Source organism: Lynx rufus, unplaced genomic scaffold (assembly GCF_022079265.1).
Source record: "Lynx rufus isolate CCGP_SWC_20201006 ecotype Redwood Valley unplaced genomic scaffold, mLynRuf1.p SCAF_28, whole genome shotgun sequence".
NCBI classification, from domain to species: Eukaryota; Metazoa; Chordata; class Mammalia; order Carnivora; family Felidae; genus Lynx; species Lynx rufus.
In genome coordinates, this window is record NW_025814843.1 from 202,500 (window position 1) to 222,888 (window position 20,389).

General features: G+C 54.3%; 1 protein-coding gene across 8 annotated transcripts in view; it reads right to left on the reverse strand.

The window, feature by feature from the left end:
• Positions 1-15,161: 15,161 nt before the first annotated feature.
• Positions 15,162-20,389, reverse strand: part of KCNJ12 (potassium inwardly rectifying channel subfamily J member 12) — a 44,636-nt gene continuing 39,408 nt past the window's right edge. For all 8 annotated transcript variants that reach the window (XM_047089776.1, XM_047089771.1, XM_047089777.1 and 5 more), the window contains one exon: positions 15,162-20,365. In XM_047089776.1, coding sequence (XP_046945732.1) covers positions 19,002-20,309 — 1,308 coding nt within the window. In that variant the 5' untranslated portion in view covers positions 20,310-20,365 and the 3' untranslated portion in view covers positions 15,162-19,001. The remainder of the gene's footprint in view (positions 20,366-20,389) is intronic.

Here is a 20,389-nt window from a genome sequence, read left to right on the forward strand (position 1 = left end):
GAGGGGCAGAGAGAGAGGGAGACACAGAATCGGAAACAGGCTCCAGGCTCCGAGCCATCAGCCCCGAGCCCGACGCGGGGCTCGAACTCCCGGACCGCGAGATCGTGACCTGGCTGAAGTCGGACGCTTAACCGACTGCGCCACCCAGGCGCCCCTCAGAATCCACATTCTTAAAAGATGGGGCCACATGGAGGCAGGGCTAGACTTCTGAGGAGGGGCCACCCCCTGGCCATGGAGATACCTCTGGGGCGGGCAGGCAGAGCACTATTCTGAGCTGGGACCCAGACCTCCGGAAGAAGGTCTTGCTGAAAAGTAGAACAATCAACTTTCTAGAAGACATAGGAGCGTGTCTTCTTTATGTTGTGGTATTTATGAATTTGGTATAAGAAGTGCTTTCTTAAATGGGACCCCTAAAACGCAATAGCCATAAAAGAAAAGTTTGTTAGGGATGCCTGGCTGGCTCAGTCAGTAGAGCATCTGGCTCTTGATCTCAGGGTTGTGAGTTCCAGCCCCACGTTGGGTATAGATTTACTTAAAAACAAAACAAAACAAAACAAGTAAAGAATCTTTAAAAAAAATAAAAATAAAAGATTGTTAAATCGGACTTCATTAAGATTAAGAACTTTGAGTAAAAAACAACAGCCAAGGGGTGTGTGGGTGGCTCAATCAGTTAAGGGCCCAACTCGTGATTTCAGCTCAGGTCATGATCCCAGGGTCGTGGGATTGAGCCCCAAGTTGAGCTCTCTGCTGAGCGTGGAGCCTGCTTAAGTTTCTCTCCCTCTCTCTCTCTCTCTCTCTCTCTCTCTCTGTCACCCCCTCCCCTGCTCACACACACTCTCTCTTTAAAAAAAAAAAAAAGACAGGGGCGCCTGGGTGGCGCAGTCGGTTAAGCGTCCGGCTTCAGCCAGGTCACGATCTCGCGGTCCGGGAGTTCGAGCCCCGCATCGGGCTCTGGGCTGATGGCTCAGAGCCTGGAGCCTGTTTCCGGTTCTGTGTCTCCCTCTCTCTCTGCCCCTCCCCCGTTCATGCTCTGTCTCTCTCTGTCCCAAAAATAAATAAACGTTGAAAAAAAAAAAAAAAAGACTAAGTCAAAAATTTACAAGACTAGCAAAACAAGTGTTGCTGATGGGAGTGTAAATTAGTTCAACAACTTTGGAAGATCTCTTGGCAGTATCTATAAATCTAAACATACATAACACACCTCCTATGACACAGCCTGACAGTGGTTATTGCTAATGCCCACCGAAAGATGCAGAAGTAGGCAAAAGCTAGAAAAGTCAGACACAAAGCAATTTTACATCAATCATAGAGGAGATACGCATATTTTGATATATTTGAACAACAGTAGTGCATAGCAATGAGGAAATCAACTATCGCTACATGAAATAATATGGATGAAGTTCACAGACATGACCTTGAGTGAACAAGCTAGAATAAGAAAAGTGCCTAATGTGTGTTTTCATCACTGTTCTAGCTTTCATTGCTCCTGTTTGTTTCCTAACTTTGCTTTCACCAATACTCCAGCACAATAGCAAATAACATGGATGGAAACAGACATTGTTGCCCCTTAGCTAATTTTAAAGGACATACTTCTGCTTTGTAATTTCCCGGTTTAAAGGAAAACACCCTCTTACATATGGGTCAATCTATTCCTACTTATTCTGGAGTCTTAAAATTTTAAAGATGTATTTATAACTATCTCAAATTATATTTGAGATGACAGTTTTATTTTTGCACGTTAAATGCTGATAAATAGATGTCCAATTGTTGCCAGCAGTTGGATGAAGAAGCCATGTTCCTGGTGGCATTGTCATTGTAACTACTTCAGGCACATTTGATCGCTTATCTTCCAAACATCATTCTCTCTGAACACAGTATTTTTTTTTTGAGTACAGAATTTAGTAAATAGTGCCATATTAAGGAAAAAGAATAAGTTTAAAATTGGAAATCTCAGTAAGGTATTCATTCTGTATTCTTTTTTTAATGTTTATTTATTTATTTGAGAGAGAGAGAGAGAAAGTGGGAGAGGGGCATAGAGAGAGGGAGAGAGGATCCCAAGCAGGCTCCCACCTGCCAGCGCAGAGCTGGACACGGGGCTCCATCCCAGGAAGCATGAGATCATGACCTGAGCCTAAATCAAAATTCGGACGTTTAACCGATTGAGCGACCTGGGCACCCCTCATTCTGTATTCTTATTTATACTATTCAATCTGACTTCACTGGATCTTTCATGAAATCAGTTTTGAGTGGATTATGTTTCCACACAAATGCGCAAGAACGAAAGAGGAAAGAGTACCTGACGTTTCCTATCCCCAGACCTAGTGACTGGTCTTTTGCTGCCCTCTGCTGGTTCCAGTTGGAAGCCCTTGTTTAGATACATTCCAAGAAAACAGCTCTATGGTAGAATTTTTATAGAAGTTTACCTACACACAAAACCAACAAAAATAAAATAAATAAAAAATGAAATCCTTGATGTATATACACTTAGTCAAATATTTAAAAAGGCAAAAGTACTCTGATCCCAAAGAATATTTCAAATCTACATTATTTGGCTCTTGGTGCCATTTGAACTTAATCAAAACTCTGCAACATTTTACCCAGAACGTGAGATTCTCAGTTAATAGTAGAGGTCAATAGCGACTCCTTTCGTGGGAGTGGTTTCCCCAGGCCATTTGCTGAACAGACTGTCTCAGCTGCAAATCCTAATAGACTAACTTTTCTCAAAGACAGGAAGAAAAAAAAAAAAAGCCATGTGTGACACATCTAAACATAAGTCAAGCTGACAAAGTCTTAATATTCCAAATGCTTTTTATGTGATCTTATTCATGTAGGCACCAAGATTTTCACCACTGGAACCAGAGAACTTCCACCTGGTTCAAGCAAACACACACACACAGGGGGACATGCACAAGAGCACACACACATACACACACACTCACAAGATGATACAGAAGCTCCTCATAGGTAACCCAGGTAGCCCAAACTCTCTCAGGACTCACACATGGCCCAAACAGAGTTTCTTGTTTTCACCTGAACAATCAAGGTGACCTTGACTCTGTGTTCCCCACTGTCTCTCAGCAAGTCAGGACTTGCTTTCATGCATTCTTTACTCGTCTGTCCCCTGACTGCTTGTCTGTCCCGTGCCTCTGTCTGCCTGCCTCTATGTCTGCTGATGAGCTGTCTATCTTGTTCTCTATCTACCTTCCTCTCTTTACGTCTGTCTGTCAACCTGTTGCTCAATTAGTTTCTCTATTTGCCGTTCTGTCTGCCTGAATTTTTGTCTGCATATCTGTCACTGTGTCATTCTAGCTCTGTGCATGTCTGTCTGCCTTTCTGTCTTTCTGATAACTTTCTCTGACTGTCTTTATATTCATCTGGCCATCTCTTTGCCTGTCTGCCAATCTTTCTGTCAGTTATCTATTTGACCATCTTTCTACCTGTCTGAATGCCTATATAATATCCGTTTGTCTGCCTTTCTGTTGATCTATCTATATTATAAATCTACTTGTCTCTCGAACAGCCTTTCTGTTTGTCTGTCTCTTTGGGTTTTTATGTATCTTTCTATATGTATATTTGTCTATCCTTCTACCGGTCTATCTGTATAACTACTTACCTCTAGAGATATGTGTACATCTATTTGCATGTCTACCCTTGTGTCTGTATGCCTTTCTATCTCTTAATTAGTGATCTACTTCTCTATCCAGCTCTCTGTCTATCCATTTGTTCATCTATCTGTCTATATGCCTGTCTGCTGCTCTTTCTGTATATTTGACTGTCCATTTTCCATCAGTCTGTTTCTCTTTCTCTCTCTCTACCTGTCTGTAGACAGATAGTGTCTTTCAGTCTGTCTCACTCTCTGTCTATCCATGTGTCTTTCTATAAATATTTGTCTGTATGCCTGTCAATCTTTCAATCTATCTCTCTTTTTTTTAATTTTTTTAATGTTTTTATTTATTTTTGAGACAGGGAGAGACAGAGCACGAGCAGGGGAGGGGCAGAGAGAGAGGGAGACACAGAATCCCAAGCAGGCCCCAGGCTCCGAGCTGTCAGCACAGAGCCCGACGCGGGGCTCGAACTCACAGACCGCGAGATCATGACCCGAGCCGAAGCCAGACGCCCAACCGACTGAGCCACCCAGGCGCCCCAATCTATCTCTTTTTATATATTTGTCCACATGTTGTCCATCTGTCTCTCAAGCTATCTTTTTACCTATCCATTTGTCAGTCTATCTGCCTATCTTTCTATCTCCCTGTTCATCTGTCCATCCATCCATCCATCCATCCACTTGCCTGTCTATTTTTCACCTCCTTTCTGTTTTTCCTTCTATATTTCTGATTGTATCTTTATCTGCCCATCTACCAATCTATCTCCCAGTCTGTTTCTCTGACCCTCTTCCTGTAAATCTATCTACCTCTGTCTACCTACCTAGCTGTATGACTCCCAGTCTGTCTTTCCATCTGTCCATCTGAATCTTTGTCTGTATGTCCCCTTATGTTTCTATTTGTCAGTCTGCCTCTCTATCCATATATCTATATGTCTGGTTATCTCCCTCTGTCCAGATAGATAGGCAGATAGTAGACATCTGTCATCTTGAATGGCTGTGCATCAGTCTCTTTCTATTTTCTACCTCTGTCTGTCTGAGTCTTATGTGCATATGTGTGTCTGTATGTCTACCGATTTCTCTGTCTCTGTAGTTGTCTGTCTACATGTATCTCTCTATTCGTGTTCCTGTCGTTCTATGTATTGTCCATCTGTGTCTGTCTGTTAACGTGTCCGTCTTTCTGACTGCATCTATTTGTCCACCTATCAGGCTATGTCTTTCAGGCCATCTGTCACACTCTCTATCTTGTCTCTGTGTCTGTTTTTATTATTTTTTATTTTTTTAATGTTTATTTGTTTTTGAAAGAGAGTGATAGAGTGTGAGCAGAGGAGGGGCAGAGAGGGAGACACGGAATCCGAAGCAGGCTCCGGGCCCTGAGCTGTCAGCACAGAGCCTGACGCGGGGCTCGAACTCACGGACCGCGAGATCATGACCTGAGCCGAAGTCGGCCGCTCAACCGACTGAGCCCCCCAGGCGCCCCTCTGTCTGTTCTGTCTCTCTGACTATATTTTTTCTCAGTATATCTCTGTGTATACATACATATAAAATTTGACTGTCGGCCTTTTTGTCTCTGAATATCTGTCTGTCTTCTGTAGATATGTGTACCTATCTCTCCAAACGTCTTTTGGTTTATCAGCTTAACATTGTGTCTGTGAGGAGCTATGTCTCGTGATGTATTTGCTTGAGATGCCACGTTTACTGGTGCCAGTGTGTGTATGAGACAGAGAGACAGAGTTGGGTCACCGGTGTGAGTGTGGCGAACTGTGTTCACTGACATGCGTGTGGCACTGCGTTCAGTGATGCGTGTGAGAGACTCAAGCGTGTGAGATGCCGTGTGCAGAGGTACGTGTGTCAGCACCTCACCTGGGTGCATGTGGCCTGTAGGTGACGACACCTTAAAAAGTCTTCCTTTTGAAACCTCAAGCCTGTGGGGGCCTCTGGGCTCTTTGATCCAACAACCCCATCTGTAGACGGACCACCGAGGCTGGGCCAAGCCCTGAGCGCAGGTGATGTGAATCGCCTCTCCCTTTATGCTCGTGTCCCGGTCTCTTGAGGGTGAGAGGGTGGGGGTGTCCGCGCGCCCCAGCGGACGATGTGGCAGGAGGAGATGGCGTCATTCTGATGCCTCATCTGCACAGCAGAAGCCCCAGTCATCCTCGGTGCCTCCCTCCCTCCCTCCCACCACGTCCTGCTGCATCACCTGTGTCTCCACCATCTCGCGACCGTTCGGTTCCATCCACACGCCAGTGAGTCCCCGGTCTTGACCTTCAGCCTGATCTCTTCTCCAAAACCCAGCACATTGATGTCTCTGCACACGGGTTTTGTTGGCAACTGCTTCTTCTTCCCCTTTATTTTGTTCAATAAAGTATAACTGACCTACATTTATCCTTCGTTGTGTGGAGTCCTGCGAGTCTTGACAAATTGCACCTAGCTGTGTGACCGTCATTACAGTCGGGATATACAGCATTTTTCATAGCCCTCCCTCCCATCCCTTGGTAACCCTGCCTCCCTGACCGACCCCCACCCCACCCCCCACCCCCCACCCAGGCCCTGTTGACCACGGATGTGTTCTCCATCCATATCATTTGGGATCTTCCAGAATGTCACATAAATAGGAGACTCCTGAGTCTGGCTTCTGTCACTCGGCCTCATGCCTTTGGGACGCATCCTGTCACACCATGCATCAACATCCGTTCCTTCTCCCTGCTCAGGGGGATTCCGTTGTGGGGACAGGCCACAGTCTGCTCACCCACTTACAGGTGAGAGACACCTGGGTCTCTTCCTGGTGTTGGCGATTACAAATAAATCTGTTACAAACATCCGCTTACAGGTTTTTGTGTGAAAATGAGTTTTCATTTCTCTTGAGCAGCATACAGAAGGGGAATGGCTGGATCGTCCACCGAGTGTATGTTTAATTTCGTAAGAAACTGCCAGACTGCCTTCCAAAGTGGCTGTGTCGTTTGGTGGCATCTTAAAATGCCCAGAGATGCCATCCCTCTGGGTGAAGCTCGCTCCTCCCCACCCACCTGGCGGCCCACATCAAAATCAATAGGGCCAGCCAGATGCCTCAGTGGCCCCATGAGCCCCCCTCAGCCCAGCGGCCATGCAGACTCCTAAACGCGGCCCCGGCTCCTCCTCTCTTCCCAGACAGCACACTGGCCTCACTGCCCACTTCCTGCACGGCAGCTGGTGTGATCTTCTTAAGACGCCAACCATCTCACAGGCTTTCTTGCTCCCACCGTGGACACCTTGGACCCGGTCAGCAGACCCCATCCCCAGCCCATCCGTCCTCTTGTCCAAGCTCTGTCCCTGGCTCTATCTACTCCAGCCACCCTTGCCTTCCTTCTGCTCCCCCAGCCCATGGAGCACCAGCCCAAGGTTGCCCCCACCTTGGGTGCACATCCCCAGATCATGGCGATGAGAGACAGTGCCCATACTTACACGGCCTCTTTGTGTGTTGCTATTTCTTATTCATTTAATCCCCATGCTTCTTCGTGATTATCAGCCCCATTGTACAGAGGTGAGAACTGAGGCACAAAGAAACTAGCTCACTGGGCTGGGGGCACAGAATCAGGGAGAGGCGAAGATAGGTTCACAGCCAGGGTGTTGGAGTTGAGAGCACGTTCACACTCTCCCGGTGGTTTCAGGGCCACTGTGAAGGTCACCTTTCCAAGGGTCCTTCCGACTGCCCTTTTCCTCTGCCAACCAATTAGTTTGAGCATCATTGGCATTTATCACATCCTAGGCCAGGCATGGAAGGAGTACCCATCTACTGAATGAATGAAAGTCACACTTCACTGTCTCCACCGCTGAGCGGGTCCTGGGGAGACGTCACAGCCGCCTGAACTTTCCTAGTGCTCCCCCTTTGGGGCCACCTTGCTGGGCGGACGGAGGGATGCTCTGTCTCTGAAGTAGCAGAAGGCTCAAGAAATGACCCCAGCCCAGTCCACCCTCTATGATCGGAACCCCAGGACCTGGGGCCTCATGGTCACTTGGGGGGGTTCCTCGTCTCAGAACTGGGACCCAGGGGCTCCTCCCTGGGAGGAGCTGGGGCTCACGACTCCCCACCCCAAACAAGGCTGTTTAGCAGAGTTCACTAACGCACCTTCTATCACCTGCCCTTCTGGCCCCAGCAGCGGAGCCCCGCTGTTCTTCCGAGGGGACAGGGCGAGTGGGGCCTGATTCTGAGGGGCTGGGGTGGGGGTGGGGGTCCTTGTTTGTGCTGAGCCATTCCTGGGAGGGCCAGAGCCCGTGTCAAGCAGCCTGTTGGTGTCTCTGAGCAGTGAGGGTGTTGAATGTCATGTGCCCCTCGGCTGACACCCGCCTCAGTGAGGGGCTCACCGCCCACCACGTCCCTCCCAACTCGCCCTCTGACCGCCAGCTCACCTTCCTTCACCCTCAGGCGGCACAGCCCACCCCACCCGTCAGCCCCCTGGCCTCTGTCTGCCTGTCCCTTGCAGGCTCTGCCTCCAGGATGACTGCTGTCAGCGGTGGCCGGCTGAGAGGGCAGCACAGTGCAACCTTGGGTATAAGTCACCTCCGACCTTCAGCTGTGAAACCCACTCTCTGCTGGGCAGGCCGTATGGACACAGGACCTCCCCTTGTCAGGCCCTTCCTCTCGATCCAGGCACTGCCTGTCCTCTGAGCCCAAACCCAGCCCCCTGCTCCAACAGGAACCACCTGTTCCCATAGGCGACCACTGCCCCGATGTCTACCACCACAGATTAATGTCTATTCTAGAATTTCATGTGGATGGACCTCACCACCGTGTGCCCTCTTGTGTCTGGATCCTTTCATTCAACATTGTGTCTGTGAGGTTTGGCCGCGTTGTTCCCCGCAGCGGGAGGCTATCTTCTCCGTGGCCACGTAACTAATATTCACACACGCTTATATGCGTGTGTGCTCAGTGTGTGCGTGTAGCTGTGTGTATGTTGGGGGTGTGTGCATGTGTCGGTGTGTGGGTGTTTGTGTGTGTGTCTGTGTGTTGGCATTGAGGCTGCACCACCTTTCAAACATTTTCTAGCTAGTCAGTGAGTTCACAAAACAACTTATAAAAGCTGATTACAAAAGCAGCCCCCATCTCTGCCCCCCATCCCTGCCGTCCCATGCCACATGTTCCACGTGTGCTGTGGGTCCCCCACCCCTGCTACATTGAATCCAGGGCAGTTCCTCTCTGGAGCCCTGAGGCAGCGAGGACAGGAAAAAGGCCTCAGAGATTGCATGTTTGTATAGGCTGTGAACGGCACCCCTGGGTTTGTGTAATACACCATCTGGGCAACTGCACCGCTCCAGAGCCCGGCCTGCAGCCCTGCCGTGGTCCAACGCTGTGGTCTCAGAGTTCCAGCTCAACCTCTATCCCAAGCCTCAGCTGGGAACCGCCAGGGTGCCTGGTGGCTCAGTTGGTTAAGTGTCCGACTTTGGCAACCTCGCGGTTCGTGAGTTCGAGCCCCGCGTCGGGCTCTGTGCTGACAGCTCAGAGCCTGAAGCCTGCTTGGGAGTCTGTGTCTCCCTCTCTCTCTGCCCCTCCCCCACTTGTGTTGTCTCTGTCTCTCCCAAAATAAATAAACTTTAAAAAATAATAATAATAGGGGCACCTGGGTGGCTCAGCCAGTTAAGGATCCCACTTGGCTCAGGTCATGATCTCACAGTTCATGGGTCCGAGCCCCGCGTCGGGCTCTGTGCTGACAGCTGGGAGCCCGGAGCCTGTTTCGAATTCTGTGTGTGTGTGTGTGTCTCTCTCTCTCTCTGCCCCTCCCCCGCTCACTCTCTGTCTTTCTCTCAAAAATAAATAAACATTTTTTTAAAATGGTCCCAGGCCTCAGCAATGACCCCAGCATTGATCCAGGAAGGGAAGAAGATCTCTAGCACCTGGGCCCACAGAGCTGGCCCAGCACTCAGGGCCATGAGAAAGCACCGTTCCTGGTAGGTCAGATTGAAGATGGGGAAACTGAGGCCCAGAGAGGAGCTACAGCTGGCAGAGTCGGGGAGGCTGGAACCAGGCACAGGTTTGTTCAGCTAAACTCTCTGCCAGGACACCATCCCTGCCAGTGCCTCAGTGGATTCATGGGGGTCAGAGAGCCCAGATCCCCCAGTCCCAAAGCCAGGGGGCCCCAAAGACTTGCCCAGGTCAAGAAGAGAGCAAGAAAGCCCCAGTGGGCCAGAGAGGGGCTAGTGGCCGTCATCTGAGAAGCAACGATGGCGGCCTGGACCAGCGGCAGTGGCATGGAGAAATCCAGTCAGGCTCCAAACGAATTTTAGAGATTAAAAGGGTCAGCATGTTGCGCCAGAGGGGGGGCGTGAGGAGAGAAAAGGGGCATCAGAAATCCGGCTTGAGCCACAAGACAGGCTGCTGGCCCATTCCTCTGCTCCTTGAGCCTCACTTTCCTCATCCATAGAACTCTTTCGAGGCGCTGTGTAAGCATCCATTGGAATTACTCATGCCTGACTTCTCCCTGTGTATGTGCCAAGCTCGGGCTAATAAATGTATTCTCTTGTTATCTGTCTTTTGTCCATCTAATTCGCAGGGCACCAGGTGGAGAACCTAAGAGGAGAGAAGGAAGAATGTTCTCTCTCCTACACCAGAGAGGGGCTGCGCGGCCTGGCACCTCCGTGGGGGATGCCAGGTCACCCGGAATTTGATGAGAGCCTCGGCTAGAGGGTTAAGTCATACCTCTGGGGCTCCGTCCTGCCTGGCGTTACAGGACATGTCCCTGGACAAGCAGCAGCAGCTCTGCAAGTGAAGCCCCCACCGCAGCATAGCCTCCTCGGGGAGCTTGTCGGAAATGCACGTTTCGGGGGCGCCTGGCTGGCTCAGTCGGTTAAGCTTCCGACTTCGGCTCCGGTCAGGATCTCACGGTTCATGGGTTCGAGCCCCGCGTCGGGCTCTGGGCGGACAGCTCGGAGCCTGGAGCCTGCTTCGGATTCCGTGTCTCCCTCGCTCTCTGCCCCTCCCCTCCCCGTGCTCTCTCTCTCTCTCTGTCTTTCAAAAATAAGTAAATGTTTAAAGAAGAAGAAGAAGAAATAAAAAAGAAATACACGCTTCAGGCCTGACTCCAGACCTGCTGAGTCTCAAAGTGAGGCCCAGCCATGGGAGTTGGAAGACGCTCTCTGGGTGTTTCTGACGCAGCCCGCAGCCTGCTTCTGTATGGCCTTCCAGCTAAGAAGCGTTGTTGCATTTCTTTTTTTTTTTTTTTTTAATTTTTTTTTTCAACGCTTATTTATTTTTGGGACAGAGAGAGACAGAGCATGAACGGGGGAGGGGCAGAGAGAGAGGGAGACAGAATCGGAAACAGGCTCCAGGCTCTGAGCCATCAGCCCAGAGCCCGACGCGGGGCTCGAACTCCCGGACCGCGAGATCGTGACCTGGCTGAAGTCGGACGCTTAACCGACTGCGCCACCCAGGCGCCCCTAAGAAGCGTTGTTGCATTTCTTAACGATGGGGGGAGGAATCAAAAGAAGAGTTTTTCATGTAATGTGAAAATTACATGAAATTCAAATTTCAGTGTCCATAAATGAGGTTTCATTGGAACACGGCCCCTATAACAACTAACGGACTTGATTGGAACCCATTAGTGGATATACTGTCCACGGCTGCTTTTGTATGACAACAGCTGGCAGCTTCCACAGAGGCCTCACGACTGCAAAGTCTAAAATATTTACCATCAGGTCCTTTGCAGACAAAGTTTGCCTGCCCTGCCTCCCAGCAGCAAGCCAGTCCCCTAGCCACTGAAACCACAGGGGCCTGAGCCCGGACCCACAGCCCTTCAAGGGCCCCCATTTAAAGGGACACACATGGGGCGCCTGGGTGGCTCAGTCGGTTGAGCGTCCGACTTCGGCTCAGGTCACGATCTCGCCATTCACGAGTTTGAGCCCCGCATCGGGCTCTGTGCTGACAGCTCGGAGCCTGGAACCTGCTTCGGATGCTGTGTCTCCCTCTCTCTCTGCCCCTCCCCCGCTCAATGCTCTGTCTCTCTCAAAAATCAATAAACGTTAAAAAAATTTATAAAATGAAGGACACATGCATCTGGGTGCGAAGACTATATCTCCACGTTGTTTCACCACTAACACAAATTAAGTATTCTCATCCTTTTATAATGGAGGCGACCGTGGGGGTCATGACCCCGCCCCTCAGTTTTGTGGGACCCCCTGGCAGCGAGGCTGTGCTCCTCACTGGGGAGATGACAGCAGCGGAGCCACCGCCGGGGGGCGCTCGCCCATCGGTGGTTAGCGAGGAAACACAGCCGCTAGCATGCCACAAGTTAATTCGTTCCCGTTTTGATGACGGCATTCCGGTGAAATGGGTCTCCTATGCAACCCTGTGTGTTTTACGTGGTACATTTCAAATTTTTATTTTATCAAATTCGACTCCCCAGCACAGGAAACCGTCAAAGCCTCTGGGCAGCGGCTCCCTACGACCCGAGGCTGGAGATTTGCTCGTGCGCGGAGAATGCCAACAGGCAGCTCCACTGGCCTTTTTCTTCGGTGGCTCTTCCACAGCTTGAGAGCAGCCAGATGGAGCACCTACTCAACTGACTGAGCACCTAGCGGGTGCCGGGTCTTGCGTCTCTGGGCGCTGGGCACAGTCGTGAAGCAGGTGGAACAGGGCTTCCCCGGCCCTGCAGAGGCTGACCTTCCGGGAGGTCGAGGCCGTGAGGCTGTGGCACAGGCCTGAGAGGCCGAGTGCCGGGAATGGGGACCCTTCACGGTCTTCCCTGCCCCTCCCCCAACGGAGTCGGTTCCTTCTGCTTCTCCTTGTGCTCTCTCCCCACTCAGGGCCTGGGAACTCCTCCTCACATACTCGGCAAAGCCTGACTCATCCCTCAGATCTCAGAGGAAGTGTCACTTCCTTGGGGGACCCACCCTGGTCCCTCTCCAGGCCTCCCTTTGCTTTTCTTCCCACGGCACCTTGCGTCCGTCCCATTACCGCTCAGGCATCACTCCGTATTGTTACTGCTTGGGGCGGTAGGCTCCGTCCAAGCTGGGGCGATGGGAAGAGGTGGAGATTGTAGGCTGGTGAGACCTGCGGACCCCTTTCGGGGTGGGAGGCCCAAGGGACCCGCCCCCCCTCCACTCAACCATCCATTAGGCAAACTCACACGAGGCACATACTGTGCCGTGCACCGGAGACCCGGCAGTGAATGAAAGAGAGGACAATCCCTGCCTTCATGGAGCTCTCTGACACTGGGTCAGGGAAGGCCTAGACGGGAAGGAGGAGGTAGATCTGAGGGGAAAGTGTTCCGGACAGAGGGAGTGTCATGTGCAAAGGTCCTGGGGTGAAGATGAAAATATAGTGTTCTCAAAACAGTAGAAGGAGGCGGGTGCCTGGAGCAGAGGGGCACAGGGAAAGGGGGAGATGAGCTGGCTGAAGTCAGGGCAAGGTGGAATGGGGCTTCAGGGGCGGAGAAGTAGTTGGAATTCTATTTTCAGTGTAGCAGGAAGCCAGGGAGGGCTGCAGGAAGTGGGGTTACAAGGCCTGATTCTGTCACTCTGGTGCTGGATGGCTGGTGGGCCGTAGTGGGATAGGGTATGTCCTCTGAAGCCCCCACTATCCCCGAGGGGCAAATAGACAGCAATGATCTCGACCATCCACACTGAAGGGAAACCCACTTGTGAGTCCTTCCTGAGCCAGTGGGGCCCTTCACTGCAGGAGACAGATGATTGGAAGGATAAACGGAGTCCAGGGCAGGCCCCCTGGCTGGGACGTCAGCCCTCCACCGGCCGAGAATCTAACCCCAGCACGGGCCACTGGTAGACAGAGGAAAGGTCCTGGGTGGTCTGGTGCCTGGGAGGGTAGTGGCGTCTGGGTGAAATGAAGGCCGCAGGAGGGCTTGGGGACCCAAGGCCTGGATCAGATCCCAGCTCAGATAACCTCCCTTGAAAGTCCCTTAATGTCCCTGGACTGATTACCTCTAAAGCAGGTAAACCCGGCACCTTAGAGGCCTCAAACTTCAAGTTCGTGAGCGCTCACTAAACACTCATCACCCCACCACCCACGCCGTTCTACCTTTTAAAAAGCAGATTCTGAGTTGGGCTCATCTCATCCTTGGGAGGCAGGTAAGTGCAGGGGAGCCTGTGGTCTCAGCCACACACAGACCTGGTGTTGCTGCAACCTCGAGCCTCGGGCTCCTTCCACGTGCACCGGCCCCACCTCGTGGGCTTGTATATGCAGCATGTGTGCAAGGCATCTGCTAATTAAAGGTCCTCTTTCTCCTTCTCGTTCTTTCTGACAAGTGTGAGAGCTAGCAACGATTATGGACACCCCTTCTTTAGAGACCAGGAGGCCGAGGCCACAGGAGAAAAGGAATTCAATATAGGTCACCAAGCAAAGGAGTGGCCTGGGGTCTGCCCGAGAGTCACAGCCAGGACAGGGGGTATCTCAAGGCTCCTGAGCTTCAGTGCTACGAAGTTTGAACAATAAATATTTATCAAACGCTGACTGGGGCCCCATACCCGTCTGTGGGAACTAGCACTCAGGGGGCTGGGGGAGGCCATCGCTCCCTGGCCTCAACTGGCTTAGATTCAGGTACTGCGGTGCCAAGGAGGGCTCCAGGGTTAGGAGAGGATGAGCTCCAACCCCGCCCCCAGATTTAGCCGTAACCACCCTCAGCTCTCCCTGTCTCCAGGTTCAACCCCAGGGAACAACAACCTCCAAGAAGCCTTCATGACCTGCCCCCAACACCTCCCAACCTCCGGTCCTTCATCAGTGCATATATCACCACTACCCAGGCTTCCTACCTTGTGGTCTGGAATCATCATCTGAATCCTACAGAATGAAGGTCCCCTGGGGTCCTTCACTGATGCAGAGGGGTTCTCCGGCCACGGAACTAGTTTGGGCAAAGGAAAGAATTCTCTCCCTGTGGGCCCTCTGCTAGAAAGCCACTGAAATCCCAGAGACTGAGCCCTCCTACAGATAAAATTCTCCCTTCCCCAGAATGGGACTTGCTGGCCTTCCTGCTCCCCCTTCTGGCCGCACTTGTCTCTTCCCTCTGTCCTGCATCGGCCCAGCCTCCCTAGGGGGGACACCACTCCAGGTCCTCCCCGTCACCTCACGGCGCCAGGCTGCAGTAGGGGTTCCTCTCCCCTACGGTGGTGAGAACCGGGGCTGCTGTCCAGCCAGGGCTCCTCCGCACCCGAGTCCCAGGAAAGAGCTACTGTTTCCCTGCAGTCGGCACACGCGTGCGTGTGGACGCGCTCCTCAAATCTCTGCAGAAGGAGCGCAAAGCGGGGAGGTGTGGGCCCAGGGAGGACAAAGCGGTGGCCCAAGGTCACGTGGCTGGGGAAGTGTGACAACCGGTCCGAGTGGGTGGTGTGCCCCCGGGGGTCTGTGTGGGACAGGGTGTGCGGTCACAGGAGAATGAGGGTCTATGTGCCAGTTGGAAGAGCCCGCTGGGGCCTGCGAGCAGGTTGTGTTCTGTCCTCTCTCCCAGAGCTCCTACCGTGACCCACCCACCCCCGCCCCCACGGCCCCTGGGGAGCCCCGTCGCCCCAGGACACAGGGGGCTGAGGGAGCATCGGAATGCCAGGCAGGGATTTTCAAACACATATCTCCACACGGTGGCACTCAAAGAGATCAAAATGCATTTAATGTGGTCTAGTCTCGTGGCCTATGTCTTTAGATACTGCTATGTATTGAAAATAACATGAAAATTCTCCAGTTTCACCATTTAAAATAGATTTGACATTCTATGACCTCACGCAGGGCAGACACCCCTGTGCAGGGGCCTCCTTCCCATCAGGCCCCCGCTCCCGCCCCCCCGGCCCCCACCGGGACCCTCAGCAGGCGGGGACGGGGCGGCACAGCACCAGCAGGGCACGGGGGGGCGGCCAGCATGTTCCTAGCAGCACGCACGAGCGTGCACAGACACACCATTTCCACTGACATCCGTGTGCACACACCCCTGGGACCTGCACATGCTCACACGTGCCCATACACGCTGCCCCCAGCAGGCAGGCGCCAGCCCTGCTCACAGAGCCTGGCCCAGCTGCCACGCAAATGCTCCACACGTGCATACGTGTTCACTGGGACAAATGCACACATGCATAGGCCATCCTTGGATGCCATGTACTCACGCACACACGAAGACACTGCCTCGGAGCCTCCGGCACGCACATTCCACACATTCCCCTCCGGACACGATCAGGGCAGGGGGTCAGCAGGACTACTGCGTTCAGCTGTGTGCCCACGTCCGGAGCCGGCATCCGTCCTGGGCGGCGCGTCCCCTGCCTTCCAGCCTGGCTAACAGTTAAACCAATGCCCATGTATGGAACGCACACCCACAACCACGCCTACGGGTAAACGCACACACGAGTCTCTGCGTGTATCTGCGTACGCACGCGTACACATCCCGCATGGATGCCATCAGCCCGGATTCACACACGTGTGGAGATCGCCGTGCGCACACACCTGTACGGCGCTCCCATGACGGGGTGAATCCGCACACCCGGGCACTCAGGCAAAGCTGTGACTGCACACATCTGCTTGAACAGAGATGAGATGGGATGATTGTCCACGTCAGTTCCCACACTCGGGGCTCGCACACTCACGCTCCTGAGCACACTGCCAGCACGGCCCCTTTCCCACACAAGCGGCTCGGTGTCTCAGGCGGGAGGGCGTCAGAGGCCACATTCTGGGCCAACTGCAACCCCCACACCTCCTAGTTCAGGCCGTCAAGAAACCCCTTGGAGATCTCAGTGCCGGGGAAGGCAAGGGAGGGACCGGATTGGTACGCACACCTGCACGGCACACAGACCACACACACGGGCACAAACGCTCCCCACTCACCTGTGCTCAGCACACACACCACGCACGGCATGTGGCACACTCAGAGGACTGACGTGCTCGCCACACGCCACACACACGTGCACAAACATGGGTGCGCACGCACGCGCGCACGCGCACACGCACACACACACACGCGGCACACACTCCCAGGGACCACGTAATCCTTGCTCTGCACACACACGGCTCCTCCCATCCACCCTCCCGTTTCAAGTGCACTAAAGAGGGAGACTATTTTGGTCTTTAGCACAAGCAATAAATAAATAAATAAATACAGGGGAGGAAAAAAAAAAGAGGGCAGAAGAGTTTGAAAACGCAGCATCTGCCTTTGGCAAGAGATGAAAGGCAGATCAGGGCTGCTCTCCCGCAGGGTCTGGGGCTGAACCATCCGGTGTGGGCCCAGGAGGGGGACAGGCCTGAGAGGAGGCGCACCAAGCCGAGGTGGCTGGGGCCTGGGGGGAACCCAGAGTCCCTCGCCCCTGCTCCGGAGGGTGGGAGCGGAAGCCGGACACACCCGGCCCTGGAAAGATCTCCAGCTGCTGGGCACAGCAGAATGCAGGCTCCTATGCCAGCCCCAAGTGACCAGGACCACCTCGTCCCTCCCTGGCTCCCTGACAACATGGGCGGGGGTGGGCAGGTAAGCCCTCCCACATCAACTCCACCCTCGAGCCCCAGGGCTCAAATGGAGAAAGCCAGCTCTGGAAGCCAGGCCCTGGGCTGAGAAGGAGCTGAGGTCCCTCCAGCAGATCCTGAGAGGAAAGAGCTGCCTCCGAGGCCTGAATCATCCCAGCCAGAAATGAGGGTGGGGCCTGAGGCTAGGGCAGGATGCTGGGAGTCAGGCACACCTGAGGGCACGGGCCCAGGGTGTCTATGGGTGGGAACTGACAGCTCGTGCACAGACCCTCCATGGCCTCTGACTGCAGGCCAGGTCTCCGGCTTCCCTGGGGGCTGGAGAAGGAGAGAAAAGGCAAGGGCCCCCAGCCCAGGCACCCCCCCCCCCGGCCTCTCCCTGCCTCCCAGGACCCACCCACTCACTGGGTGACCTTGCACCCTACCTGTTTCCCCACTTGGGCCAGAGTCCTTGGTGCCTGGCTGTCTTGGGGGACGTGGATTGGAGTGGCCTAGACAGGCAGGCTGGGGAGACACACATGGGCTTTCTAATTAAGGACTTCCTTCCAGGCCTGGTTATTTGGGAGGACAACATTCTCAGCTGTCCTGGAAAGGGCCCCAGCTCCATCTCTGCCATCTGTGTCCTCCACCAAGAGCAAGCCCACACTGGGCAGCTCCTGGTCCAGGGGCCTGCTCTGGGCCAACAGAGCCCAGTGCCCCAAACCCCTTCCTGACGAGGGTGCCTGGTTGCATGTGCCACCCCCAGTCGTCTCTGCTGACGATGCCACACCTTTTCTAAGATGATTCCTCTGCCGTTCAGCAGCAGAGTACAGCCCGTGCTGCCCCAGGCGTGCAGAGAGCACCAGGACGGCCCAGCCTCTGCAGACAGGCTGGTGGGGACTTCACGGTGGAGTCAGGGGCGGCTGGGAGGAGAGGCGAGTCCGATAAGAACAGAAACAACCGGAGCTGGCCCACCCGGGTCTCTAAGGCACGACTCACTGGGGTCCCGTGGGAACGGGGCTGATCTGCTTCCTTGTAGTCTGGGAACCCGGCCCCCCTTCCCACGGGGCCATCTCCTCCAACGTTTTCCAAGTATCCCTCACTGTGGAAGGGGTGGGGGCTACTGGGCAGAAAAGGAGAGAAAAGTAAAACGGGAAAATCTGGCGGGTGGGGGGAGAGCGGGCCCTCCACGGCAGGCAGATCCCATATCCAGCCCTGAGACGCACCTCTAAGGTACAAAAGTCAAACTCAAAAAGCTCAGACTGGTTTTTTCCCAGCCCCTACCCCCACCTCTACCGGAAAGCTTTTATTACGATCATTCACATGGTCTTGGTTTTCTATCGCAAACGTCATCTACCGCGCCCGTGAGCACGAAGAACCACGGGTGAGCACCGCGCTCGCCCTTGCGGATGCGCCGCCCGGCACACACCCGCCTTCGCAGAGGAGAGGCCCGTTCGGCCTCAGGGAACCTCGTGGAGCCTCCATCTGACTGCTTCCATCTCAGCAGACTAGTGGGATTCTAACTGTCCTTTCTTATAACCCCCACAAAGTAAAGTGTTTTCAATCACGTGTTATTATTTTTTTTTTTTTGTAAACAGTCTTACTCAAGCTAAGGTTGAGAAAGCCAAAACTGGTGTTTCTCCCCAAGTTAAAAACCAGCGAGGCGCACTGCAGCCTGCCAGCCTTCGCCCACAGAGGCTGGGTGGCTGTGGAGCCGTTTCCAGGCAGGCTGCAGTTCTAGCCTCAGGCAGAAGCCCCCGGCTCCTGGCCCGGACCCCGAGAGGCCACCTCCCTGTCCCTGCACCTGCTCTGGCCCCTGAGGCCAGGGGCAGCCCACTGGCCGCCCACTCTCCCGCCAACCTTGCCAGGCCACTGTGAAGAAACATAAAACATCTAAAACGCTACTGAGTCTGCAACCGGGGCACCTGGCCCGTTCTGCTCAAACCCGGGGCCCTTGCGGGACGCCGGGCCTCTCCCTGGCGGGGCGGATGCTGCACGTTGGCCGATGGCGGCTCAGATCTCTGACTCCCGTCTGTAGGGCCGCTGCTCGAGGCCGCCGCCGCCGCCGCCGCCGCCGCCGCCACCGGCCTGGGGTCTATCAAAGTCATGCCGGGCCTGGGGGCTGCGGCCATCCTGGTCTCCATCTGCCTCGTCCTCCTCATCACGGCTCAGAAAGGCCAGCTCGTTCTCGTAACAGAAGGAGTTGGCACTGGGAAGCAGGAATTTGTTCTCCACCAGGTCCTTGGCGCTGCAGCGGGGTGTGGAGGGCACCTCGTAGGTCTTGTGGAAGTGGGAGTAGTCGATCTTGTACTGGTTCTTCTCCTCAAAGAGGACAGGCTCAAAGCGGTGGCCCCACAGGATCTCGTTGGCCAGGTAGGAGCTGCGGGCCTGCGTGGTCATGGCCGTGGCCTCCACCATGCCCTCCAGGATGACCACGATCTCGAAGTCATCCGTCTCCAGGTCCTGCCGGCTGATGCCAAACAGCGGGCTGGCCTCGTCGATCTCATGCAGGATGGTGATGGGTGACACGAGGAAGATGCGGTCGAGGCCCTTGTCAAAGCCGACATCGATGTCGATCTGGTCCAGCGGGATGTACTCGCCCTCCTCGGTGACCCTCGGCTTGATGAGCTGGGCCCGCACGTGGGCCTCCACGATGTGGCTCTTACGCAGGTTGCCCACGCGCCACATGAGGCAGAGCTTGCCGTCGCGCAGGGCCACCACGGCGTTGTGACTGAACAGCAGCGTCTGTGCCCGCTTCTTGGGCCGAGCCATCTTGGCCATGATGGCGCCGATCATGAAGGAGTCGATGATGCAGCCCACGATGGACTGCGCCACCACCATGAAGACGGCCACGGGGCACTCCTCCGTCACACAGCGCAGCCCGTAGCCGATGGTGGTCTGCGTCTCGATGGAGAAGAGGAAGGCCGCCATGAAGCCGTGGACCTGCATCACGCAGGGCGTGCGGCCGCGGCCCTCTGCCGGCTCCAGGTCGCCGTGGGCCACGGCGATGACCCAGAAGATGACACCGAACAGCAGCCAGGAGGCGAGGAAGGCCAGCGAGAAGATGAGCAGCATGTAGCGCCAGCGGATGTCCACGCACGTGGTGAACATGTCGGCCAGGTAGCGCTGCGACTTCTCATCCATGTTGGCGAACTCAATGTTGCACTGGCCGTTCTTCTTGACGAAGCGGTTTCGGCACCTGCGCCGCGTGTGCACCTTGCCGTTGCCGAAGCCGTTGGCGCCCGACATGGTGACCAGGTGCAGCCCGTCCTCCTCTGATGACACGATACTGTAGGGGTTGGCCCTGCCGGCCGAGGTCATCCCGGGGGTGGGGGGGCCCTGGCGCGCCCCCAGGCCGGCTCCGGGTGGGGCGTCTCCTGTAATGGAGAAGACGGCATGGC